Source organism: Meriones unguiculatus, chromosome 1, assembly GCF_030254825.1.
Source record: "Meriones unguiculatus strain TT.TT164.6M chromosome 1, Bangor_MerUng_6.1, whole genome shotgun sequence".
Lineage (NCBI taxonomy): Eukaryota > Metazoa > Chordata > Mammalia > Rodentia > Muridae > Meriones > Meriones unguiculatus.
The window spans coordinates 130,736,674-130,763,712 of record NC_083349.1 but is presented as its reverse complement, the minus strand read 5'-3'; the positions used below and the strand labels follow the sequence as shown (position 1 = coordinate 130,763,712).

Below are 27,039 nucleotides of genomic sequence, written 5' to 3'. Positions count from 1 at the left end.
GAAAAGTCAATACATACCCGCCCACCGAGACGGACCACGGCACCGCCCAATGGGAGAGCGGAACCTTAGAATGGCAGTTCTTCCGACCAATGACTGATGAGAAAGGTGAACGAAGGCTCAGCCCCCCGGGGGCTTTAGGGGAGGGGGAAGACGAAGCTTGAAAGACTTGGTAATGGCGACGGGTTTGGTAAGTAGGAAAGTTTCGGCTGAGGAGTAAACGCGGCGGTGGGAGTCGCGGCGCGCACCAGGGGAGCGGGCGGCCGTCGGGGGACGCGCAGGCAAGCCGCTGGCGACGCTGTCGCGACGGGCGGCCGGCGTCCTGACGGTGTGTGGTCGCTGGCTTTCGGAGGGGTGGGGGCGGGTAAGGGAGGGGCTGGAGCGCCGGGGCCGGGCCGCGGCCGCTCGACCCTCGGGCCGCCCGCACTGGACTCCCCTCGGCGAGCGCGCCGCCCGGGCCTCCGGCGAGCTCCCCGGGGCTGCGCGGCCGCGGCGCCCCGGAGCCCCCGGGGAGCGGGGGGGAGGCTCGGCGGCGCCCGGGGCTCTGCCGCGCTCGCGGTGGGGGCCGGCGGGGAAGGGGCCGGGGCAGGGGAGGGGCCTGGCGTCCGGGAGGGCCCCGGAAAGTTTGACGCGCCACTGCCGGCCGCGGGGCCGAGGGGCGGCTGCCGGCCGCGAGCCGGGGCTGGCCGGGGGCTCCGGCGGCCCGAAGCCGCCTGTGGGGCCCGGGCCGGGCGGGGGAGCTCGCGCAGCCATCGGGCCCGGGGCTCATTGTTACGCAGTTCGAATGAATGGGCTGCTAGGCGCCTGCGCGGTGGGGCTGCGCCCAGGGGGAAAAACAAGCCTGGCGTCCAGGCTGCGGTCACATGATGGGGGGAGGGGAGGAAGCGATGAATGGCGAAAGAGGTGGGGGTGGACTTGGCCGGCCCCGGGAGGCGCTGCTCGGCCTGACCCGGCGCCGGGGCCCGCGGGGCGAGGCCTGGCTCCTCCCTCCGCAGGCTGATTTAAACAAAACAAAAAGGAGTTGGGGCGAAGCCGGGTTCTGCGGCCTCGCCGGAGCTCCCCGCGCACAGCGCTCGCGGGCAGTCGCGGGCCCTTCGCGGGACGCGGTGGCGGCGCTGGCCGCGGAGCGGCACGCGCTGATCCGCACGCTGTACCTGCTGTTGGCACTCAGGAGGGCCGTAGGGAGCGTCACCTTCTGGGGAGGGGGCTTCAGGAGTTAGGACGGCTTTAGGAATACAGCGGAGATCCAGAGCAGTCTGTGTCGGTTCCAGTGTTCTGTCTTTCCCTGTAATCCTCAACTTTGTCAAACTAAGAGTATTGGTGGAAATCGAGTTACAGTCTAAAGAAACTTAGTTTTTGCGCCACTTGGGGTTTTTGAAGAAGAAATGGTTATTTAAACATGACTGCAACTCGGTTAGTAAATTTCAGAATCTTTTTTAGAATTTCATTTTACAGCTCTCGGCTTACTTTTATAAATCCAGTTGCCTCCTCCTGGGAAAGCCCTTTCTTTGTTCATTTCCCTGAGTTAAATAAAAGGATGTCTTCTCAGTTTTGTTTTTTGTTTTTCCCTGTCATTTCTCAGTTGTACTTTGCCGAGAGTGTGTTCCTCTGTTAAACACTATTCCATCAAATCGTCTCCACTGTATTTTTGATTCTTTCCCTCCCAGTGTCCAGTGATGCCAACATCTGGCATGAACTTGGGACACTGGGCCTGGAGGCTCTTTGTGTGTTCTGCAGTCTGGACGGAAGGACTTCAGTACTCTTTCACATATCTTAAGTTATCCCTACCTATTATTAAGACAAGGGCAGGAATTTTATGTCTTTTAAGTTTGACACTGTGTACGAAGAAGGGAAAAAGATCATAAAAATTAAAAAACAAATACCTATACATCACATAATTAAGGATATTTGAAACATTTTAATAATAACTGCCTAAAGTCAGTAATTAATTAGGTACTTTCATGTTTCGATCTGCATTTACTTATACTCAATCATAATTTCTATTCCATTTTCATTATGGAATTTTTTTCTCAGCCGTGCTTCGTCTGTAATCTTAGCACGTGGGAGGTACAAGCTGGAGAATGGATTAGGACCTCCGGTATTGTGAGTTCCAGACCAGCCTGGGCTAGGAAAGACCCTTTTTTAAAGACCAAACAAAAGGAGAAAAAAAAAAAAATAACAGTGTTTTTCTCTAATATGCTTACTTCATTTTTTTTTTTTTTTTTTTTAAGGCAAATAGCATGGTCTTAATTGAATAAACTACCTGTCCTGAAGACTCTGAGGTCTGTAATCCAGGCTGGCCTTGAATTCATGGCGATCCTCCATCATTAGCTACCGCTGAGATTTAAAGCCGTTAGAGCTACTATAAAATGCTGCTTTTAAAAAAAAAAATTTAAGACAGGTTATCACTGTGTAGGCCTAGGTGGCCTGTAATTCACTGTATCGACCAGGATGGACTGAAACTCACAGTGCTCTTCCTGCCTCTGCCTCCTGAGTGCTCAGATTGTTTGTCACAAAAAACCCCAAAGTTTTCATAGGTTGTTGTAATAATATGGAAATGTTTGGGATTATAATTAAGTTTAGGAAAATAGTTTCTTTATAAATTTTAGATGATTTCAAGTTTTTCATAAAATGACTTTAAGATTGATTTGTTTTGTGTGTGTGGATGCTTTGTCCCTGTGCCACATGTGTGCAGTACCCAAGGAGGCCAGAAGAGGTAGTTGAAGTACCAGACTGGGACAGGGGCTAAGAGACCACGGTGAGCTGATGGTGGGTGCTGGGAATCAAACCTAGAGCTTTTGAAAGAGTAATTGGCCGTCTGTCTTTTGAGCTTCCAGAATGACTTGCCTTAAATATTATTTGAATTGACATTTCTGCTCATGGACAGTTTTATGTGGTCTGTATTAGTATTTCATGTTGACTGAGCATGGAAATAATTTACTTTGATGTGATTTGTGATGTTCAGCAAAGAAAATGTGAGATGTCTTTTTTATACCTATAACAGTTTTGAAGAGTGGATAGGTTTTAGTTTTATTGACAAATAAGGAAATAGGTGTCAGTGGTTAAACTGTTGCAGGAGCAGAAAGGTGGAGCTAAGCAGTAAGTGGTAAGCTACAGTGGTAGAGTTTACCAAAACCTCTGTGTGGCTTCTTGTTTTCATTTGTGAGCTCAGTGGCAAGCTAGAGTGGTAGAAACATTGTCAAGAAGTGACATTTAAGTATATAAAGGTGTTCAAAAGGACTGCAGAAAAGCCTTCTCATTGCTTTTGGTATGGAAAGTTGAATTTAATATTTGTTAGTTTTAGTACCTTTTTTGTAGCTTATAATTATGTAATTCATTTTAAATGTTTCCATTCCTCTTGTCAGGAATCTATTAATGGTACATTGCCTTGTCTTCACCTCCTCTTTCGTAACAATTTGAACAAATAGTCTAGGTGGAAGTCTTGAGGATTGAGGGGGAGTAGAGAGAGAGAGAGGGGGCCTTTCACAGTTAGTTAGGATCACTGAAGAGAAAGGTAGGAATCTACAAATAATGGTTGTTTTTGTTTTTAGAGACAGGGCTCCTTAGCCCTGGTAGTGCTGGTAGACACTCTGTAGACAGGTGGCCTCAAACTCAGAGGTCTACCTGCCTCTGCTTTCTGAGTGCTGGGACTAAAAAGGCGTGTGCAGCCACCACCACTCAGCATAGAAACTTCTGCAAGGTAGAGTCTAACACATTTTGAGCTAATTTCTTTATTCCTTCTTTTTTTTCTTTTTAGAAAGAAAACAGTCCCATTCAGTGTTCAGAGTCCTGCTTTCCTCATCCATAATGTTCACACAGCTGTTTTGAGTAACTAAAATGGGAGGAAGTATGTGGCAGTGCTCTGTAGGGAGGGGGGCAGGTAGGCATTTAAAAACCCAGTTTCTTAGTTGTTATTTTCCTCATAAGAGTTTATAGATACTTCTGAAAGTTTATAATGACATTGCATTTTTGGATTTTTGAACATGACATTTAAAGTACAACTAGAGAATTGAACCTTTGAAAATTGTTGATTAATGAAGACTTGACACATGCATATTGAACTTAAATACAAGGCAAGTCCTGTTGCAAGTTCTAATAGCGCAGTGGTGTATGTAGTGGGAATGAACAATGGGGTTAGCTCACCAAGAGGTGTTTGCGAACAGAGCTCGTTTATCAGAATGTCATCTAATGGCTGTCATGTATGTGGGATTGTTTTTGAGGAAAGGCTGAAATGGTGTACCTTTATATTTGCAGAGGTCTTGCTTTTCCCAGCATGGATTGTAAGAAGACACAGACCAACAGTTTGTATTTGCATATGATTTGTGTGTGTGTGTGTTTTCATGAACTTTATTCTTACACTGGCCCTGTGAGATAAGTAGCACTGTTAGTTTGAAGATAAATTACTGGATCCCAGTTATGCAACCAAAAGAGTAAAACATGACCCTTTGACCTTCAAGTTTAGGCTTTCTTTTTCTGTATAAGAAATAATGACCTTAAAAATCAAAACATAGAAAAAAACAAACAAACCCCAAAACATATAAAATAAAAATCCTTTACTGTAGCAAAATCTAAGTCAAAACCCAGACTTCACCATAAATAGTGGGAAGTGTAACAGTAAATATTCATCTGGCCTGTTAGTTGTTAAGTTAAAATTAGGGTTTCCTCCCATGATTCTGTTGTGATGAAATTTTAATAGGGCAAGTGCTGAGGTTCTGAGTGATAGAAATTCTAAGAAGTTAGCGTACTTACATGATGAATGGCTGGCACTGCTGCACTGCTAATTGGGAGAATGTAAGACCTAGCTGGGAACAAGACAAAACCAAAGCCCTTTGCAGGGGGAGAGAGACAAGACCTCTCCAGTCATGATTCTGTGGACTCCGGGCAGCACTGCTAAGACGCAGAGGCTGACTGCAAGTGATGGTGAAGTGGGGTGTTAGAGGTGCAGCTGTAGTTGAAGTCTAGCTCACAGTGTTTGGAACATAGTACAGATGTTCAGAGGGTTTGAAGTTATGAAGAGAGATTAAATTCTCTTCTGTAAGCTGTTCAGTAGATCTCTATAGGATGAATTAAAGTCTGTCATCTAAACTTCCTGTTAGCAGGTTCAGAAAGAGTAATTGGTTCCTGTCTGCCTTAGGAGTTACTAAATAAGGAATCTGCATTGTTACTGCTTGTCACCTTTTACCAGACCTTGCAAAGGACTCTGGAAGCAGTTGGCTTATGCAGAAATTGAGAATGAGTGCACTTTAAAAAAATAATGCTGCATGTGTTACAGACTTGGCTCAGATAGTGTTTAGATTTGATTTGTATAGATTGAAAGACCCTGTTTGCAGTTTCACTCATGTCAGATTTCAAATCCACAAATCATCAGTGGTTCCCTGTTACATTGTTGCAGCTAATACAATGCCTTCTGTAATACTCATTAAAGACCTTTTATGATTAAAAAGGAATGTGGTGGTCTTGTGCTGAGGACTGAGCCCTAGTCAGGCATGATAGGCAGGTGGTCTACCATTGAGCCACATTTCCAAGCTTGTTAACAATCGTCCTTTTAATCCCAGCAGTTCTTAACCCACACTTGGGGTTTTGAAAATAGAAAAAAACCAGTAAAGCTGTAGGTACAAACAAATAATTTCTCAGGAGATGGGACTTGGGCATCATTTGTTTTTAGCATACGTGTGCTTCTCTGTGTTACCGAACTGAGAGAGAATCACCAATTAAGGTACATTTCCTCAGTGTTTCAAGGCCTGGGTCAAGAGAGGTACAGAAAACAAGATTTAATACTTGAGAAGTCATATTTATGGGAAATTACTATATCCCAACTGTATGCTAGGCCTGATGAATTAGAATGTTGTAGTAATTAGGAGGAAAAACGTTCTTAGAATACTTGAGACTTTTAGATAAATCCGTCAGTACCTAAAGTTGCAGCCCTATATCATGATACAGGCTATATCAATGTTGCAAGATCTATGGATGGCTTGTCAGATTTTCCGGGAAGAAACCGCCCAAACTAGTTAGCTGTGTGATTATCTACTGCTGAGTACTCTCAGGGTCTCGTTTATTTAGGACATTGACAACCCCCACAACAAGTTTCTGTTGCTGCACAATCTTGGGCTTAACATTTTAAAACTTTTCTCATTCATCTTTAACGACTAAGAGAAAAAGCATGATTTTGACAGTGACTTAGCCACAAGTTTAGTCACTTGGTTCTAAAGTGAAATAATCAAACTGGAACCCGAAGCCATATTTTCTTCTATCTAAGCATCCCTCTACCACACCGTAACATGCCCTGCAGTTGGTACTGAGTAAGCCTCTGAAGCAGTGCCCAGGGCCGGGGTCACTTACTTTAACATTGATTTCTATCATGTGCGCGGATACCAAGGGTTCTGGGGGAGGGTCACAGGACAGTTTCTTGGGGTTGGTTGTCTCCTTCCCTTGTGCCTTTCAAGAATCAAACAGTTTTATAAATTGTTGAATAATCAGGATTTGTTAAGTATTTCTTAGAATTTAAAAACCATGAAATTTGGGGTAGAGCCCGAGAAGTCAGGAAGTCTTCCAACACTTGACACTCATGTTAGTGTGATATGTGCTAATGTAGTTGTTGCCATGGCAAGAGTGTGACAGACAATCATATTACCACTTTGCTGAGATGTGCAGTGTTAGTGTAGACTGCCCTCTCCCGTGGGATAACTTGGCCAAGGCTTTCAGAAAGAATCGTTAAAAAGGAAGTTAGCTGAGAATTAAAGCTGAAATCTTTATCTCCAATGTGATTCAAAATTTTGAGGTTTTTTTCCCCAAAAAAAAACTTAAAATGAGTCTTTCTGGGAAAGTAACAGTCAACTTGGAATCAATATATTGGAATTATGATATAGCCATTGTGAGATTCAGAAATTCAAATGTTCATGGAGAATATAATTTTAAGTGTTTTAAAATTGTTTACTTTCAGAATATGAGTAAGCAAAGTATTGAAAAGTTGTTTTGTTTTTAAAGGGGTGTACTGATTGGCCTGAATTTGCTGTGTAGCCCATACTGACCTTGAATCAGAAATCTGACGCAGAAATCTGCCTGTCCCTGCTCGCTGAGTTCTGGAATTAAAGGAGTGCCACCCCCCCTCCCACCCGCATATGTCCTTTAGTCTTTTTACCTAAGGAAAGTTGGTTGAGCTCTTTTTTTTTTTTTCTTCACACATCTGAAACATGAAATGCTAGGCTTAGTATTTGTATCTGAGAAGAGTTACTAGTTCAGAAAAATGAAAGCATGTATAATTCTGTTAAGGAGAAAGATTCTGAATTAACTGTTAATCCTTTGAGCACACAGTTGTGGAGTTGTGGAGGAGTTGAGCAAAGTAAAACGACATTGTACTGAAATGCAGCGTAGTGCTGTCTCTGACTGACTTACACTGTCCAAATCACATGACCCTGTCTTTCTTTCATTTCAAGTCGGAACACCATAACATGGTGTGGGAAGTGAAGACAAATCAGATGCCTAATGCAGTACAGAAACTCCTGCTGGTGATGGACAAGAGAGCTTCAGGAATGAATGACTCATTGGAGTTGCTGCAGTGTAATGAGAATTTGCCATCCTCCCCAGGATACAACTCCTGTGATGAGCACATGGAGCTGGGTAAACAAAATGAAGAGTTGTTTAAGAATCTCACTAAGATTCAGATTAATTACCATGTCTAATCAGCTTCTCTGCCTGCCTTGTCTACCTAAAAATGTATGTGAAGAGCTTGTGTAATAGGAATTTTTAACATTCTCTTGGCTCTGCTTTTCTCTGTGGTGTGTGGTTAGTGTTAATGAGGGTGTGGTGCGGTGTGTACATATATACATGTACATACACTGGCCCATATGTATGTGCTGTGAAGGCCAAGGGTTTGTATGAATCTCTTTCTCTGTCACTTTCCACCTTACTTTTTGTTTACTCAGTGAACTTAAGAGCTTACCAGTTCAGTTAGGCTGGCTAGCCAGCAACCTCTCCCCCACCCCACCCCCACCCCTTCCTCCCCGCTTCCCCAATGCTCTTATCTCACTGCTCCTGATCCTTCAGTTACAGGCAGGTCCTGTCCTGTTGTCTAGCTTTTGTGTGGATGGTAAAGTTCCAGACTTGGGTCCTTATGCTGTGCATGGGGTCCAGTGAGCCGTCCGTCCCCCATAGCCTCATGGAAGAGGAGGTCCCTCCTTTTAAAATACAACTGAAAACAGTGTGAGCTACCTAGGCACTTACAGAAATTGAAGAATTTTTGGAGTCATAGTTTTATTTTTGTTCAAAGATCAGACTATTACATACCTTGTTTTGAAAACGTCTGCCATCTGAGTTTACATCTTATTAGTTAGCTCTCCATATATGTTGGTTTGTTGGTCTGATATGGAAATGAAATTTGAAGACAGACATGTGTAATGATTATTCTTGGTGAGGTGCTCCAGAGAGATGTTTGTAGAACATTTAGGTGTACCAAGTAATGGTTTTAGACTGTATTGTTTGTAGACTGCTGTTAAGAGTTACTGAGTGCCTTTGGCTTTCTGCTCAGCTTCACCATGCCTTTGGCTTCCTGTAATATGTAGTTGCCTTGAGTGTTTATAGAAACTGTGGCACGTGAACCTCAGCTTTACAGATGTGATGTTATGTCATGCTGGAATTTGGAGGACCTAACAGTCTTAAGGACTTACTATATAACTTCAAATGCCGTGTTTTCTGGATCCTAATACTTCTTGAGTTGTGGTTACTATTGAGCAGGGAGCATCACTTTGGCAATGGTTGGTTGTCCATAGTTATTTCACATGTCTAGAGGAAATCAAGTCAAGGAACTTTGACTCACTTATCTGTGCCTTCATTTAAAAAGTAGTTAATTTTCTGAATCTGAAAAACAGAAATAAACTTTTCATGATAAAGAAATGGTACATATAAAGGCAGGGTTATTAGCAGTGAGGTAAGGGAAACAGCAGCCTGAAGAATGGTAGTTGAAATTATCATTTAGTATGTTTTACTCCTCCTTTTTTCAATGAATTAGATACTTTGTAGTCAGTTAAGAATGAATGGATAACCTGAGTTATTACTTTTAACAAAGCTACTTTAGTTTTATTGGTCTGTTCTGGAATAGTTGCCTGCATATAGACTTTTATGAGGATACTTAGTTGAATAGGAGAGGTTTCTGTGTTTTTGCGGGTCTTTTGTTTTGTTTTGTTTTTTCTATTGTGGTATTGGCCACTTTTTTTTTTTTTTTATCCATTGTCGTGGAAAGAAAACATTACGGACTGATGTTATTAAAAACAAATAGTAGACTAGCTGGGTGTGGTGGTACTCCAGCCTAATTTAATCTCAGCACTTGGGGAGGCAGAGATAGGCAGATCTCTGAGTTCAAGGCCAGCCTGGTCTACAAAGCAAGTCCAGGACTGCCAAGGCCACATAGAGAAACCATGTCTCAAAACGCAAAACAAATATGGTAATGTGGTAAAGTATGGTCCCTACTTCATAGCACAAAGCAGAATAACTAATGTTCACAGAGGGATAGTACAGAACATTAAGATACAGTTGAAAAGATTATTTAAGATTAGAGTCTACCTTTTCAGTAGAGGATACAAAGGAGGTGATGACACACTGTAAAGAAATACATTTTCTTAGGCCAATTTTCTTTCATTAGTGACATTTGCAAGTAAGTTTAAAAGTTTTTCTGTTTTTTATTTTATTTCTCGTGTATGGGGTATTTTGCCTTAATAGATGCTTGTGAACCACATGAGTTCCTGGTGCCTACAGAAGCCAGAAGAGGATAAATCCTTTGAGACTGGAATACGGACAGTTCTCACTTCTATGTGGGTGCTTGGAATTGAATTGGTCCCTCTGTAAGAGCAGCCAGTTCTCTTAACTGCTGAGCCATCTTAGTCCCTAGAAGAGTTTATCTTCACTTGTATATTTAAGGGGCCCTGCAGATCTCTAGAGGGCATGTGTATGTGTGAGTTTTTTGTTGTTGTTGTTTTTGTTTTGTTTTGTTTTGAAGGGATTTCTGTTCTTGTTTGTTTGGGTTTTTTGGTGGTGGCGGTGTTTGTTGTCGTTTTGTTTTGTTTTTTGGGACAGGGTCTCTATTATGTAAGCTCTGGCTGTCCTGGAACTCAGAGATCGACCTGCCTCTGCCTCCTGAGTGCTGGGATTAAAGGAATTGTTACCATATCTGACTATTGTTTGTTTATTAAAAAGCCTACGAGATTCCTCCCTTCCGAACATACATCACCTATATCTTTTAAAGAATTTCATAATTTGGGATGGCTTCTTAGTGTCTTCCTTTGAAGAACTAGGTTCTGTGATCAACCTTTGGGGATAATGCTCTGTTTTGATCTAGGGTCTCGCTGTGTTGCTCAGACTGGCATTGAACTCAATCATAATCTTTCTGTTTCACCTTTCTAGATGTTGGTTTGTAGGCTTGCACCAATAGGTCCAGCTCAATAAAAAACTGAAAAAAAAATTATGGAATCTAGTTGTTTTGAGTTAGGGTCTTGCTGTATAGCTCTCATTGGGTACAAACCTCCTGAGTTGGGTTTTAAGCATGTATCAGCACACCCAACTCACAAAGATTAACCTAGCTGTTAAGTAGCACCACCTAGAACTTGATAGTGTGCTTTCCGCTCTCATCTTCAGGAGTTGGTTTCAGTATTGCAGTTACTTGTTTAACGGGTCAATAAAGCTTATAAATAACTATACACGTTAAATGCCCCTTTCTTCCTACATTACTCTGTTAATGTAGAAAGATATCACTGGTATATTTCCAGGTCATTCCCAGATGAGGTATAGAAAACAAGCCGGCCCTTGTTTTTTCAGGCTCTGTATTAGTCCTTATAATAATATTAAAAAAATAATCTTTGTGCTTGTTTCTAGATGACCTTCCTGAACTTCAGGCTGTTCAAAGTGATCCTACCCAATCTGCCATATACCAGCTAAGTTCAGATGTATCTCATCAAGAATACCCAAGACCATCCTGGAGCCAGAATACCTCAGACATACCAGAAAATACTCACCGTGAAGATGAGGTGGACTGGCTAACAGAATTAGCAAATATTGCCACTAGTCCACAAAGTCCACTTATGCAGTGCTCCTTTTATAACAGGTAGGAACATATTATACTGCGAACTTGTATCATTAGGTCTGCAAGATAGCTCAGGGAGTAGAGGACCTTGCCACCAAGCCGGAAGGAGCAAACCTGCAGGCTGTTCTGTGGTTCCATGCTGCCATAGTGCCTGTGCTCACACACAAATGGAAAGGATATTTAACCTTAATTTCAAAAGCTGTTGGTTGAAAATCTCCCCATTTTACAATAATGATATTACCTATTGAATGGATGGTTAATATTTAAAGTCAGCAGAATTAACATTATAAGGAACAAAGATGATTTTGTTGTTTTGAGAATCAGCTAACAGTGCTATGAGAACAAATGGCATAAAAGTATGTGTTTAAAAGTAAAAAAAAAAAACAGTTTAAGGAATACATTTTTATGATTCTTTTTACTTTTAGAAATACTACGTTTTTTAAAGAACCATAGTTACAATAAACACTATTTTAAACATCAGTTGTACATTTGATTGTGTTCTATATTTTTCTATGATATATGTAACCTTGTTTATCTTTGCTAATACTAAGGTTTGCTAATCTTATAATAGGGGCTGGAGATGTGGCTCAGTGGTTAAGAGCACTTGCGTTTGTAGAGGACCCAGGTTTGATTTCCAGCACTCACATGGTTTTTTACATCCTACCTTTTGTTAATTCCAGTTCCAGGGGATCTGATGCCTCTTCTGACCTCATTGGGTGCCAGGCATGTGCATGTTGCATAGACAGGCATGTAAGCAAAACACTTATATACATAATGGAAATAAATCTAAAAATAAAATAAATTAAAAAAAAAAACCTTGAAGTAGACTCTCAGTAATAAAAACCATTTCAATAAATAAATAAAATTAAAACCACTTCATATATCTAAACCAACATTGAAGAAAATGGGTTGATCTACAGTGAGACTGGAAAATCCCAGCTGATACTCCTAGGCATCATCTTAGTAAATATGATGGCTTGGAGTATCACATACTTTGTATTCCTACTTTTCAAGTAATCTGTTTAACCTAGGGCATGCTAGGAAAGAACTTTACTAATAATAAGCTGCATCCTAGCTCATTTATTAAAATCAGACATTTTAAAAAAACAAACCCTTACTTAAGTATTGCCCCTCCCTTTCTAACTAGAGTTAGAAGATGGCATGGTTCATCTTCACATTGAAGTTACAGTTTATAAAAGGACTGGAGCACAGCTCTGTAGGAGAATGTTTACTGAGAATGTATAGAATAAAAACCTGAGTTTTATCTGGAGTACTGCACAGAAAGGGTAGGGGGGAACTTGTGGGAAATGAGAACCTTCCTGAAGAAAATGAGAAATGAGTGCAAATAAAGATAGAAAAGTAAGGTTCTGTCTGCCTGTGGGTGTACTTTTATCCTTAGAGGCATTTTCTGTGCTGTTCATCACAGGTGTGCTCGCTTCCCTGCTTTTCATTGTTCTTAGTGGCTGTTGGTGCAAGTACAAGCGTGTTAGTTACTGAGGGTTGGGTTTCTGCAGTGCTCCTGTGGTACTAGCTATGAAGTAGAATCTTCGTGTGTTCCTGGGATTCCTATGTACTTGAAAGAGCACTGCTCAGCAGAGACGTTACCAAGGGAAAGAAGAAGGGGTGAAGATGGTCCTAGTGGAAACGTGACCAGACTATCTGTATGTTTGTGTGCAGTTGCTTTTCAGCAAGTGTGTATTAGAACACCAGAAATAGTGTCTCCTTACAAGGAGTGCTACAGGCTGCTCTCTATTAGTGTTTTCCTTAAGGAGTTCATGTCTTCCCAGCGATGCATGGCTGGACAGTTTAGCATTGTTGTAGTTTGCTGAGTGTAAGAAATGGATGTGTATTTCCTTCCTGACAGTATGCACATTCACCTGTATTGGGATAAAAGAGATGGGAATCAGGTGTAGTGGATATGCCTGCAATCCCTGACCTTGAGGTAGGAAAATCCTGAATTCCTTGCCAGTTTGAATAAATAAGTTCTAATAAAATGTGATGAATGTGATGATAAGAGAACTTTAGCATTTATTAGTAAGTTTGTATGTGAGAAGGGTTAATAACTTTAAGGGACAGCTTGTAATGATATCTTGCAGTCTTTACTAGTGTTTTCCATAGTTGCTTCATGTGTATTGCTTCAACGGTATTGGCGCTATGTTTTTATCAAAAGATATTCTTTAAGGACCTACACTGTAAAAGCTGCTGCTTTATTTTAGATCATCTCCTGTACACATCATAGCTACCAGCAAAAGTTTACATTCCTATGCACGCCCACCACCAGTGTCCTCTTCTTCAAAGAGCGGGCCGGCCTTCCCTCAGGACCACTGGAAGGAAGAGACACCAGTAAGACACGAAAGGGTAAGTTTGTTTATGACGTTAAACTTTTACAAAGTTTATATAGTGGTTGAAAAAATCACCTTCCCCCATCTAAGAAATTCTTTTGGAGAACATACAGATGGACAAAAGAATATTTCATTGTTAATTATATGCATTTAATTTTTGTATTTCTATTTTTAAGAAAGTTACAAATGATAGTATTTAACTAAAACTTCAAAAAAACCTTTAATATTGAAAGCTTATTTTCAAGCTTACAACAAAGTTATTTGAAAGTTTGAGTTAAAATAGGTATTAAAAGATCCTTAAGAAATAATGAAAGAGAAATTTCTGTTTCTCTTGTAGGCAAACAGTGAGTCGGAGTCGGGCATTTTCTGTATGTCCTCCCTGTCAGATGATGATGATCTGGGCTGGTGCAATTCCTGGCCATCGACGGTTTGGCACTGCTTTTTGAAAGGTAAAGAAATACTTCAGTGTTCTGCAGCTGCCTTGGGTAGCACACTAGTCGTGTTATCTGATACCTTCTTTCTAATTCAACTTTAGGCACACGACTGTGCTTCCATAAGGAAAGCAATAAGGAATGGCAAGATGTGGAAGACTTTGCTAGAGCCGCAGGCTGTGATAATGAGGAAGAGATCCAAATGGGCACTCACAAGGTTCATTTAAAATCCTTCTAAAGAATTTCAAAAGGGTCAAACTTCAGGGTGTATGATACCTGTTTAAATGGCACTGTGCACTCTGGGTAGGGAGTATGAGCTCATAGCCTAGTAAGGTGGATGGGAAGGAGACTGGAGCACTTCCCAGCTATGCTTCTGAGATGAGTGGTCCGTTGCCTAGCAGCTTTATGCTTTAAGTGGACTTGTTCTGGAAAACTAAACTGCCATTAAGCACAAATAGGAAACTAATGAAACCTTAAGTTCTTATGTATATTCTAAGTTAATTTCCTCTTTGGTTAATTGGGAGTTTGTTGTTCCTTCTTAAATGACCCCAGCAAACTATTACTTTCAGTATTGATTAATTAAAATAGTAGTGAAAAACAGTAGGATAAATATCTGTTGACACTTTTTTCTTTTTACTCTTAAAACTTTTATTTTCTCCATCTCTAGTGCAGGCAAAGTGAATGAATGAATGAATGAATGAATGAATGAATGAATGAACAGACAAAACAATAAATAAATGTGAGAGTATAAAGTACCAATTGAAAAGTCCTTTTTGGAGCCTACTGTCTCCTGATAAATTTATTGAGAAAAAGTCTTAATTTGGCTCTCTTGAGTATAGTGTCTTCATCTTGATGTTACTCTCCATTTAGTAAAGTATCAGTCTGAGTTTGGCTTCCCCTACTTTATAAACATTGTCTTGTAGTTTGAAATCTCTGCAACATTCGCTACATTGAATTTCTTTTTTTTTTCCTTGTTTAAAGTTTAATTTTATATACTGTATGTACAAACATTTTCTTTGTCCATTCATCTGTCCATGGATGTTGAGGTGTTTCCACATACTGGTTACCATAAATAGTGCTACGTGCAACATTCAAGTCAATATCACAATTTCTCAAAAATAGACCTATCATTTCTTCACCAATATGACTTCTGGATATTTCTACAAAAGAATTAAATCAGGAGTCCATTAAATCTTCATTGGAATATTTTTGTTAGCCTCTTTCCCAATATCAACTTAAATCACTCCAATTCTAAAATACATTTTCTGCCTCTGCTCTTACTATATGAATGACATAGGAGTCTCTCCTTTCTACAAATTGTCCTGGTTCAGCAGAAAGGCTGAGCAACCTGACATAAATATTTTCTGAGATATTTCAGGGAGAGGGGTGTGAAAATTCATTTGATTTTGAAACTTTCAGATGTTCTTGAACTCTCTTCACATATCTGTTAGCCCCTTACATCATCTTCGTGTCTTTGGCCTGTCCCTCAAAAGGAGCTCCTTGTTAGGATGGTGAGTGCAAGGGCATTTCTGTCTGCTGTGCCCATTCTCTTTACATCAGCATGGTATGCACACTGCAGACTTGTGCTTTCTTCTCAGACCTGCACTTCGGTCTGCATAGTTCTCCACCTTCTGAAGGACCCCTTACCAAGGTGCCTGGAGCTCTTACTGCCATCTTGCCATGTTTCCTTGTCCTGACTTTCCTCTACTTACTTACTTTCTTTTTCTTAACTTCCTGACAGTGTTTTACCTTAGTTTGTACAATGGCAGCAGAGATACCCAACCTGTAAGCACTGCAGGTGGTGTTTAAGTGTTCTTGCACTCACAGCCCAAGTGACTGGAATGCAAGCAGCACCCCAGGCATCTTGTTTGTGGAGAGCACTGTGGACTGCTTTTGCACTCTAGCAACTCTTAAGAGACTCACTTTAATCATCTGGGTCTTGGCTTCCTGATCTGGAATGGGAACTCAGATTAAAACTTATGTAGCTTTAAGTAATAGAAGACTAAAATTTTTTTTAGGATTTGTGTACTTTATTTAATGTGCTTTGGTATTTTGCCTGTATGTATGTCTGTGTGAGAGTGTCGTTTCTTTGGAACTGGTATTACAGACAGACAGTTGTGAGCTGCCATGTGAGTGTTGGGAATTGAACCCTGGTCGAGCAGCCAGTGCTCTTAGCCACGGGGCCATCTCTCCAGCCCTAAAAGACGAATTTTGCCTATTTGCTAACATGTCCTTTACTTTTCCAACTAATGAGTAGTCATCAGTTTTCACACACAGCTTAGTATGACTCGGGGCTACATTTATCTCATTCTTTTTTAAGTTTCCACCTGTTCCTTTAGATTCTTGATGACCACATTTAAAAGCATAAAGTTGTCTTTCATTATGTTCCCTTTCATCCCTTCATGTTCAGTTTACTATTTCTGTAAGGCTTTTCAACATTTTTTTTCTCTGTTCATTATTTTGTTCATCCACTAATATAAAGTTGGGTGCTGTAGCTAGCTCTGGTCATGTTTATTATTTTCCTTTGAGTGCAAGGTTAAGCATCATGTTCTTTTCATGTCTTTTACAAGCCCACCAACCTGGCATGTACTACTCAGTAAATATCCATTGATTTTGAATTTCACTTGGTTCTTCTGTCATTAATTGTGTACTCAAAATGTACAGTGAAGTAACTGGGACATGGGCTTGGTGAGATGGCCCAGAGTATTTGCTGTATTTGCAGAGCACCTGCACAACAGATCCTTGGGCTGGTACACACACAGATACAAACAAATCTTTTAAACAGTTAAATATCAGAGACCCCCTCTGTATTTCTTTTTTTTTTTTTTTTTTTTTTTTTTTTTAGCAAATAGTTGGAACTACTCAAAGAAGTCATTAAATACAACTATTCTTAGTCCAGGCATTTTCTTCTTTCTAAATCTAATCTTTCTTTTCATCTCACTTCAAATGAATTCGAAAGTCCCCCTTAATCTATCTCAGAGTCAGTACCTTTGTTATTAAACTTCATAGTATTTACATTTGGGTTAAAATACATATTCCAATCTGCCGAATATCCTGTGGCCATTTATATGTGTGCATTTCTTTGCTACTGGGATTCAAGGTACTTTTAAAGCTGGAGATCCTTTTCCCAGTCAAGACATGTATTGGAAATTTCACTGTGTGTTGAATTGAATATTTCCAATCTGTTTACTTCATGCATATGCTTTCAGGGTTATGGTTCTGATGGTCTAAAGCTGTTATCCCATGAAGAGAGTGTGTCATTTGGTGAGTCTGTACTGAAGTTGACATTTGATCCTGGTACAGTAGAAGATGGCTTGCTTACTGTAGAGTGTAAGCTGGACCACCCTTTCTATGTTAAAAATAAAGGTAGGTCTTCAGTTGAATTTATACAAACTTCACTGTTAACTTTCATGTGTGTCCAGATCCCTTGGTACTGTATTTAACTAACGGTTGTGAGATGCCATTTGAACCCCAGATCTGTAGACCAGTCAGTGCTCTAAAATGCTGAGCCATCTTTAGCTCAACTTCTTTAAAGTTACACTTGTGATGTTTTGTGGCTTTGATGACTTAAAAAAAAAAAAAAGAAATTGTAAATTTATTTCAAACCCAATAAAATGACAATAGGAAATCTTTCTAATTTTATTTAGTAGTATCTAAGAACCTTAGCCATGATTAGATAAAATTTCCTTATGTGTATGAGAATTTTCATTCATGTGGCGTACTATAAAGTCTGAGCTAGGTATAATGTGGGGAGTGGGGTACTCAGTCACAGTTTTTTTATTTACCAGGTAGGCTATGAAGCCAGAGTTTACAGCGTTATTATAGAAATACTGTGTTAAGCATAATTTAGTAATTCATAGTTTATCTTTCATAGTTTATCACTTGTTTTTGGTGGACGGATAGAAGTAGTGACTATCTGGTAGAGATTTATAAATAAGATACTGAGTTAAATTAGTCTTGGGGGCCTTTCACGTAGCTGAAACAGAATACTTAATCTAGTAATTGTTTTATTTCAAAATCAGAGACTTGACATGTTGGATTTAAGCAGTGCTTGTTCTTTCACATGTGTCTTCTAACTAGGCTGCTTTGCTCACTCCTCGTTCTGTATTGTCGAACTCCAGGTTGGTCGTCGTTTTATCCAAGCCTGACTGTGGTGCAGCATGGCATTCCATGTTGTGAGATTCACATTGGTGACGTTTGTCTACCTCCTGGACACCCTGATGCCATTAATTTTGACGATTCAGGTGTTTTTGATACATTTAAAAGGTAAGAGTGTATTTCTTTTCTGTTTGTTTATTTTCTAGGGATTGCTGAATCACAACTGAACCTAAATTTTAAAGTTTTTAAGAATTTAAAAAGGGCTGGGAAAAGGGCTCAACAATTAGAAACGCTTGCTGTTCATGCATGCCCATCCCCAGAACCGTTTAATTGCTAGTGTGTGTAGTGATTCCAACACTGGGACCAAAAGGACAAGAGCCCTGAGAAACGGGTTAGCTAGTCAGTCTGGGAGCTGGAGGTCCAATTGAGAGATGACAGCTCACCAAATACAATAGAGAAGAATCGAGAAGAGAGTCTTAGGCCCATTGAGCCATCTGGCTAGCTCAAGTAAATTCTTGTAGATGAGTATAAAATTACCTAAATAACTTTGCAACCGAATTGTTCACAGCAGCAAACAGGCCTTATCAGTATTGCTAAATTGGATTTTATTAGGCAGACACAAATGCATTCATGTTCATGTCCACAGTTGATTATGGCGAAAGGATAGAAAGCACAATCAGGAAAGGGAAAACCAGAAAGTCAGGCTTTTTGGAGTCCTCACTCAACATATCCTCAGCCTCCAGAAATAAATAATACAAACATGAAAAATGTTTTTGCCAGAGAAGTTTGTTAGATTGTCACATGGTAGGATTTTTATTGAGAGCCTGGCCAAATAATTTTTCTTCCTGGTATGTACCAAAGTCCCAGTTTTAAAATGACACCATGTGCTAATAGTTCAGGCCCAGTAAGTTACTCTTACAAGTTGTTGGGATGAAATGTAAGTTCTAGATGCCAGTCAGGACCAGTGCTGTGAATAAACTTTTGAAAGTACAGTAAATGGGCGTATAATGTCTTTTTACACAAAACCCCACTGTTAAATTGTTGAAAACCTAAGAGTGATTCTCTGGGGCGACAAATACGGGGTGTTAGTAGTAGTAGAATCCTTCTAGGTTGAGCTCTTACTTAATCTAATAATTAAATTATAGTCAGTAGTTTCATGGTACACAACTTAGGTTCATTTTTAATACACTAGGTATTGTATGGTATAAAACTTCATTTTTTAAAGCAAAAAGGGAAACTTGACCAGCAAGTTTTCATTTCCCACCCTTAGTGTTCTACTGTTTAGTGGGTGTAGATTAGTTCTTCTAGACACCGTTGACCATTAGTGTCTTGTACTGTGCAGTGACTGTCATGGGATAGTAAGGCCTCCACTTTTGCATTAGTTAATTTTTCCAAGGACACATTACTAGTATGTGGAGGTGAGATTTGAACCCTGTTAAAATTGTACATCACCACATACTCTACAGTTAAAGTGCACTTTAAATACTTTTGGTATGCCTCTTTACTCCTGGGTTGGTCGGTATGCACTATGCTGTTTGCGTACTGGCAAGCCTTGGGCCTGCTAGAAGCATAAGCTCCAGAGCTGACTGCCTTCCTTCACATCCGGACTGTGCACTAGGCTAGCTGTGGAAGCTTAGGTAAAGTTAATTAACTCTTCCATAGTGGATTTTCTAATCCATGAAACAATGATTTAGTGATTAATTTAAAAAGACTAAATGAGTAAATATATAGGACTTGAGTAATAAGCTCTGTATTACTGTAGAGTTTTGCCTTTAAGAGTAGTGATGAAGGGCTTAGTGGTTAAGAGGACTCAGTTTCTGTTCCAAGCACCCATCTAGGGCAGCTTAGAGCTGTCTGTAATTCCAGCCCCAGCCCCTGGCCTCCACAGTCATCTGCATGTGTACATACTAAATGCATAGTTAACTCTAAACTAAATCTTTAAAAGAGTTGAACATGGAAGGTATTTGAATAATAACATATATCAAGATTAAAGGTGGTTCCATGGTAAGAGCAGGTACTTAAAAAAGAGGGTGAAGATAGCAAAACATTTAAGCTATCTACTGTCAGTCGGTGTCCTGGATAGGCTACTGAGTTTATGGAACCCAACTTAAAAACATGACAGATTTCTGCCACTAGATGGTAGAGTTTTCAAATTTTAGTAACCAGCTTACCCTTGTCTCTTGGTATTTTAGATTATAATTACTTTTCTAACTAGAGGTGACAGTCCCACACAGTGGCTAGATCTCGTAGTTTTCTAGACTTCATTTGGTAGGGGCTTAAGATACCTTACAAAGCCTTACGGACATAGCAGCTCTAAGTATTGATTATATGACAGTTTGGGGCTTAGTAGTTTTCAGGACATTTATTTCTTGTAATAAATACGTTTAGAAAAAAGACAGTACAAGGCTGGTAATTGGTAGAAGTGTTTTTTAATGTTCGCAGTTAATGCAGTGAACCTGTTTTGTTCATTTGGCTTTTTGGTTTGTAGATTTTCTGGTCTCTGGTTTTACAATATTTTTACTTTGATGTTATACCAGAATTTCTGTTTTAGAGAAAGTTAATAGTAAAAAGTTTTAATAAAGGATTCTTTTGGAGTGTGTCTTTTGGCTGTGATCTACATTAGCTGCCCCGTCCAGCGGGGCTTCGTCCAGTGGGGCTTCAACGTGGGTTCCTAAGGGAGGAGAATGGAAGGAATGGGGGAAAAAGGAACAAGAGACGCAAGAAATGAAAGCCAAGTCTGTTCATCTGATCAAGGCTTCCGTTTATTAGAAATTTTTACCCAACTTATATAGGGAGAAGGCAGAAAAAGGGGGAAGGTAATTAGCTGCTGCAGGAGACAGGAAGAGTGCTTTCATGTGTAAAATAGAGTACCTGCAAGATACCATAGGGATGTTTTCTCAGGGATGCTCTAACAAACGGATGTCCTCACAGTCTCTCACCCATGAGTTAGGGTCCGAGATAACTTTCACTAAATAGCCTTAGGTCTCCACTAAATGACCTTTGCTCACTATTTGGCTTTGGCCTAGCAAACACCTTTTGTCTCCACTAGATAGCTTTGACTCACTAATTGACTTAGGCTTCAGTAGATAGCTTTGGCTCCCAGCAATTAGCTCTGATTTTCAGCTAATAGTTTAATATGTGATTGCTTGGTTACTCTTGATATGGCCATTGGAATTATGAAGGTACTGGGCTGTGGGTGAGGAAAGTGGGCTCTGGACCCTAGGCATCTTCTTTGGATGAATGATACTTTGTATCTCTGGCTGGTCTCTTTCTTATATAAGGAGCCACTGGACTCCTGAATCCCAGACTTGTTGAAGGGCAGGACTGTGTGGATATTTGTTTCGGTGTTTCTGCAAATTGAACTTACATAAGGAACTGTAGCCTTTATTGATAAGTGTTGGTTAAGATACTCATTATACATAGGTGGACTTGTAGATCTTAGAACTTTTCTATCTATACAAATTCTCAAATTGCTAGGTATTTCATGTTAGCAACATTTAATAGCCATTTTTGGAGTCAAGATCTCATTTTAGCCCAGGTTGGCCATGATCCTACATTGTTGCTCAGGCTGGCCTCTGTGTGGAAATTCAGTCTGCCTGAGCTTCCTAAATACTAGGAGTACTGAGCTGAATGGCTGCCCTTCTTTTCAGAGCTGTTAGCTTTCAGGCCTGGAATACAGCCCACTTTATTTTAGTTTCCTAAGTTTAAGACTTCTAGGCAAGAAATGAGATTATCAAGTTTGTTAAAGTGACCTGGAAGCATAGAGAGGCATGTATGGGATGGAGGAGTTACCTGCTGTGAAGGATGTGTGCTGGTTATAGCTTCCTTTGTGGGGCTTATAGGTTAGCTTTTAAGAAATGTTTTCAGTTGTACACAAGAGGTTTCTTGGTAAGCATTTGTGGCAGAAGCTGTTTAAAGTAGTGCTGGTGGTGACACATCAGGTAAGAGGAAGTGGGATTTTCAGTCATGTTTTTAAAATGGTGCTTTAGTTACTGTATAATGTCAGTCTAATTTGTTACTTTTCTAGCTATGACTTCACACCCATGGACTCTTCTGCAGTTTATGTTTTGAGCAGTATGGCTCGTCAGCGCCGTGCATCTTTGTCTTGTGGAGGACCTGGTCCTGGTCAAGAGTTCGCGGGAACTGAATTCAGTAAAAGCTGTGGTTCACCTGGATCATCACAGCTCTCTTCTAGTTCTTTGTATGCTAAAGCTGTCAAAAGCCACAGCTCAGGGACTGTGAGTGCCACTTCTCCTAATAAGTGCAAAAGACCAATGAATGCCTTCATGCTTTTTGCCAAAAAATACAGAGTTGAATATACTCAGATGTATCCAGGGAAAGATAACAGGTAAATAGCAATAACTATAATTACTGACTTGTCAGTGTAGTTCACAGTAACTGGTTCTGCAAAAATAAACTTCAGTAGCTTTTGTTGATGTCTTTCCATTTTCTTAGGTTGATTTAGATACATTGTGTTTTTATAATAGATTATACAGAGGACAGTACTGAAAAGGTTCCCTTTGAAAATAACAGGTGTAATTGACCTGTTAGAGAACAAGATTCAATAACTCCTGGTGGTTTTGTTTTTAGAAAAGACTAGTACTTCCTTGGGTCGGGTTTGGAGGGTTTCATAAGGAGCCATATATGGGATATGTAACATTAACAGTTTATATAAGAAAGCAGTCAGATTTGTCCAAGCGTAGCCTTTGGAAGGTCAGTCCTCTGTGCTATAGCCTTACTTATTTCAGTGTCTGTTAGAGTTCAGTCTTGTACTTTATAGGCTAAAAGTACCTTCTTGCAATCTTCCTATTTCCCGGAAAGTCAGAATTACTATTTCCTTTGTTTTTGCAATCATAAGTCAAAACACTTCAGAGGACTTAATTTTTTTAACTCAATTTTCAATTCAGTTTGTAATGTTTCAAAGAAAGTAGTCCTAAATATTACAGTTTAGAAAGAGGCTTTGCATCTCCAGTGCATCTGTAAGATTTGATGTGTTTGTACAGAATGGCCTTGTCCTAATATTTGATTATTTCTTCAGAATTAAATTGAAGGTGGCCAGAGCTAAGTCTGTCTTTTTTTTTTTTTTTTTTAACAAATTGTTGGCAATGGTTTCTGTCAAGAAGATAGACTAGTTTAGCAGAAATTATGCTTCAAAAATTCAAAAGCATTTTAACTTAGGCACTTTCCCCATCACTCCCTTTTTGTGGTGGCCATCTTGGAGACTTCCTGACAGATGCAGGATGTTTCTCTCTTCATGCCTATGTAGTACTTGCTTATTGAATGTCCTCTGATACTTAGGAGTAGTCTCGTGTTCTTGAACTATGTTATAAAGACTTTTCTAAACAGTTGGGTGCTGATGGGACTCTGGCTTTACTTTCATCTCATTTTCTTTTTTAGGATCTATTTACTAAAAGATATCTCCCATTAGTGCTATTACCATGTGACTGATACATTAGTAGTTCTCTGATGTGAAAGGATGTCAAATGGACCTTTTTCCAAATTCACTAAAAACAATTAATTTTGGATTTGGATTTTGTTCTTCTTGTAGATTGGTAGATCTTTATTCCATGAATAAGGACTTCTCATGTCGTAGAGGAATGCGCACTAAAATAAGTAGGTTAGAGCTCTTCAGCCAGTTGGCATAAACTTAAGTCTGGTTGGTAAATTAAGAGAGGAGGGAGTGCAGATGATAGTCTCAGCACTGAGGACATCACACTGTCCATCTTGTTTCACTTAAGAGGAAACATCAAGTATCGTATCAACACCCTATTCTAAACATTTGAACTTTGGGAGACTGAGATGGGTATGTGCTTATTCCCTATGGCTTAAATGGCAAAAATGTCAACCATTACATGCTGTCTTTAACCAAAACTCTAAATTGAGTGTAAATAAAATACAGCACATTCAGTTGCTTTACTCTATTGGATGTAACGAGACAAACACACTCAATACGTGCGAGTATTGGCTTCTGTGCTTGCTATGCTCCTAAAGCACGAATGCCTACATCTTCTTAACCAGTCCGTAGAGAGGCTAGTTAACCCAGGGTCCTCCTGTGTGGGTACCATGTAATGGCTAAAAGTTACTCACAGAAAAGTGATTTATTTCTCAATGGATGTTCTGGATGAGATTACGTTAGTAGCTTTCCTCTCTGTATGACTGGGAAAATAGGAAAATTGTTCCAGATTTGTATAGTGATCTATCAGATTTAATGTTCTCTTACCTTTTGAATTTAATCTAGTGTCTCGTGTTAAGTACAAACCCGACTTTAAGTGTACTTTAAAAAAAAATCATTAGACATAAACTCTAAGGGAAAGACAGTCTTTCTCACTGGGCTTGCATTTTTGTGGGGGAAAACTTTTAACATAACCGTGATAGCTTGAGTAGCTATGCACACAAAATAAGTTTTTAATACAAGTTGAATGCCTTATCCTGTTGATACTGAACTTTGGAAAAATACTCACTTTTTGGCCATTTTGGATGGAACAGTTGTAAATACTGGTACTATTACAAGATTCTGATAAGTTGACCATATGACAGGGCTTTGCTGAAATGACTGAGAACCTTATCTTTCCCTTCTTTGCTTTTACATTCATGTTTGAAGTAGCAGCAGTTGGTAACACTATATGAAAAGTTTACATATGTAAATATTCATTCTGCAGAGCCATTAGTGTGATCCTTGGTGACAGGTGGAAAAAAATGAAGAATGAGGAAAGGAGGATGTACACATTAGAAGCAAAGGCTTTGGCCGAAGAACAAAAGCGTTTAAATCCTGACTGCTGGAAAAGGAAAAGAACCAATTCAGTAAGTGTTAGCAATAAGTGTTAACGTGATACTGTGTCCCTGTGCCTGCGCTGGCATGCCAGAGCCTTTAAAGATATCTTGGCATTTTTTTTACTTGAAGCCTAGCAATGTAGAGCACACACCAATACAGCTGCCTTCCTGTCATCAGAAACCGCTTACTGTGGAGTCTGTCAAGCAGAGAACTCAAGCTAGTTTAGGAGTGTCCTAAGTGCTGAGGTCCGGATGGCTTTAGAGCATTTCTAATATGGTTAAAACTGAACACCGTTAGCTCATCACAGTAGAAAATCTAATTTCTGGTGGCTTGCCTCAGGCATAGTAACAGAATGCAGACTTCTGGCATTGGCAGAAACTACTAGATTAAGAATCTGAAGAAATAGGAAAGGTGGAAGTAAATCTCACAGTGCTTTCTTGGTTGATAGACCCCATCACTCTAATTGTTCTTTGATTACCACAAAATGTATATATAATAGAACAGAATGAGCTTATGTTTTGTCAAAATAGGGGTGTTTTAATCTATTCCTAAATAATTTGTAGTTTAAATGGCTCAGGGATTTACTTTAAAGTGTTAAACTATAATGTAGAAGTTTGTTTTGTGCTTGCTTTGGGGGTGGGGGGGGGTGTGAGTCAAGGTTTCATGTAGCCAGGCTGGCCTCAAACTTGCTTTTGAACGCAGGAATGACCTTCAGCTTCTGATCCTCCTGCATCCAGCCTTTTAATTTAGGCAATTCGGGCACTCAATACAACACTTGGATTTTGTGTGTGCACACATGGTTGTGTGAGTGCAGCCATACATATTGAAGTCACAGGAGTGTTGGTCTTGCCTTCTGTTTCTGTAGCGCTGGGGTTTGAACCCAAGGCTTTGTGCTTGGAAGGCAAGCTGTCTACGGAGTTTGATACCCATCCCTCACAAACTGTTGTTTGGAACTTCATTTGGGACATTACCACTTTTCTGGGCATGCTGGCCTCAAATTTGTATAAATTTTCCAAATACTCGAGCTATGAGCCATTAGGAAACTGAGGGTCTGAAAATATATAAACTTCAAAGTTTAATTGCACAGTTAATATTTTGTAAGCATTCACTGTTTTGTTTCCAGGGCTCTCAACAGCATTAAACCTGATGCTTGTGTCTGTAAGTCTGCATTCACACAAGTACCAACTCTGGATGGAAAAGCTTGGAAGACTTTGGTCTCACCGTTTGTCCTACATTTGTGTGACCATAAGATGCTAAGAGCATTGAGTCTTGAAATGATTTAATGGGTGAGGATTTGCTTTCTCCATTAGAGCATTAAGTAAGCTACAACTATCAACATTGTAAACCAAATTGCCTTATTTTCCTTCCAAACTTCATATACGTCTATCAGGTAATATAGGCTTGAAAATTGATATCCTGTGGTGCTAAAGTACAGTAGAGAGATGTGTATACATGTTTTATTTTAAATTGTACGAAGGGGAATTTAAAAATATGTAACTGCTGTTTATACACCGGCTCCTTACTGCTTATTAATCTGTATTGTACCCACGATATCAGGAATGAAGCAGAAGCTGGCCTTTCCATGAATAGCCACCACATGGCCCAGCATCTGTGCCAAACACAGTCGCTTCTAGTCTGGCCAGTGCCAAGAGACAACATAGCATGGCAGGTGGATGGTGTCATTGTCCCAGCTAAAAGAGCCACCTGCTTCAGGCACCACCGGCATGTGCTGAGTGGACGCACCAGGGGCAGCCTGCCTCCACGGGTTCCAGTGGGGGCCAAGCCCAGCCAAGGTGCAGTCAGTTAATAGCATTGGGACAGTCACTCTAATGGTGCTGTTGACTCCACACCGGTGTACTTCACCGTGGTCTCTCTCCTCAGCCACAGCTCACATCTGTGCCGTCATCGTCTCTATGGTGGGGGCAGACTTTGCACTTACTGCAGTGCAACACTTGCACTTTACCTCCCTCCAGCTTCTGAGATAGAGCAAGGGCTGCAGCAGGTGAACTGCTTTTGCTCTGAGCTACAATCATGGCTTCTCATGTTACTTACCAAGTGGTATTTTTGGTTAGGAATCACAGCTGTAAAGTTGATTTCAGTTCATTACACTTCTTAAACATGTTGCCCTCAATTTTGCACACTATATTCTTGTATATTATTTCAAATAAAATGAAAAAAATCTGTCTCTGATTTCTGATTGACTGAGTTTATGTGTAGTTATCCAAATAATATGATCAGCAGATGGAAAATAAATTCTTGATAAAGCAGTTCTGGTGTTATAATTAGGTTTTTGGTGGGATTTTAGAAACTATGTTAATCATGGTGTGAAGA

At 40.1% G+C, this 27,039-nt stretch overlaps 1 protein-coding gene across 3 annotated transcripts; it reads left to right on the top strand.

Annotated features, from left to right (window-relative positions):
* Window positions 1–116: 116 nt before the first annotated feature.
* Window positions 117–26,898, top strand: Hbp1 (HMG-box transcription factor 1). Of its 3 annotated transcripts, none has more exons than XM_021664682.2 (11): window positions 117–187; window positions 7,431–7,614; window positions 10,858–11,086; window positions 13,282–13,423; window positions 13,745–13,856; window positions 13,943–14,055; window positions 17,048–17,204; window positions 17,960–18,104; window positions 21,964–22,284; window positions 24,596–24,737; window positions 25,832–26,898. In XM_021664682.2, the coding sequence occupies exons 1-11, from the start codon at window positions 173–175 to the stop codon at window positions 25,847–25,849; spliced, it is 1,578 nt and encodes a 525-aa protein (XP_021520357.1). In that variant the 5' UTR covers window positions 117–172; the 3' UTR covers window positions 25,850–26,898. The 3 variants fall into 3 exon arrangements, with proteins under 3 accessions (XP_021520357.1, XP_021520358.1, XP_060222793.1); XM_021664683.2 differs by lacking the exon at window positions 117–187 and adding an exon at window positions 205–325; XM_060366810.1 differs by lacking the exon at window positions 117–187 and adding an exon at window positions 3,858–3,877.
* The last annotated feature ends 141 nt before the right edge of the window (window positions 26,899–27,039 follow it).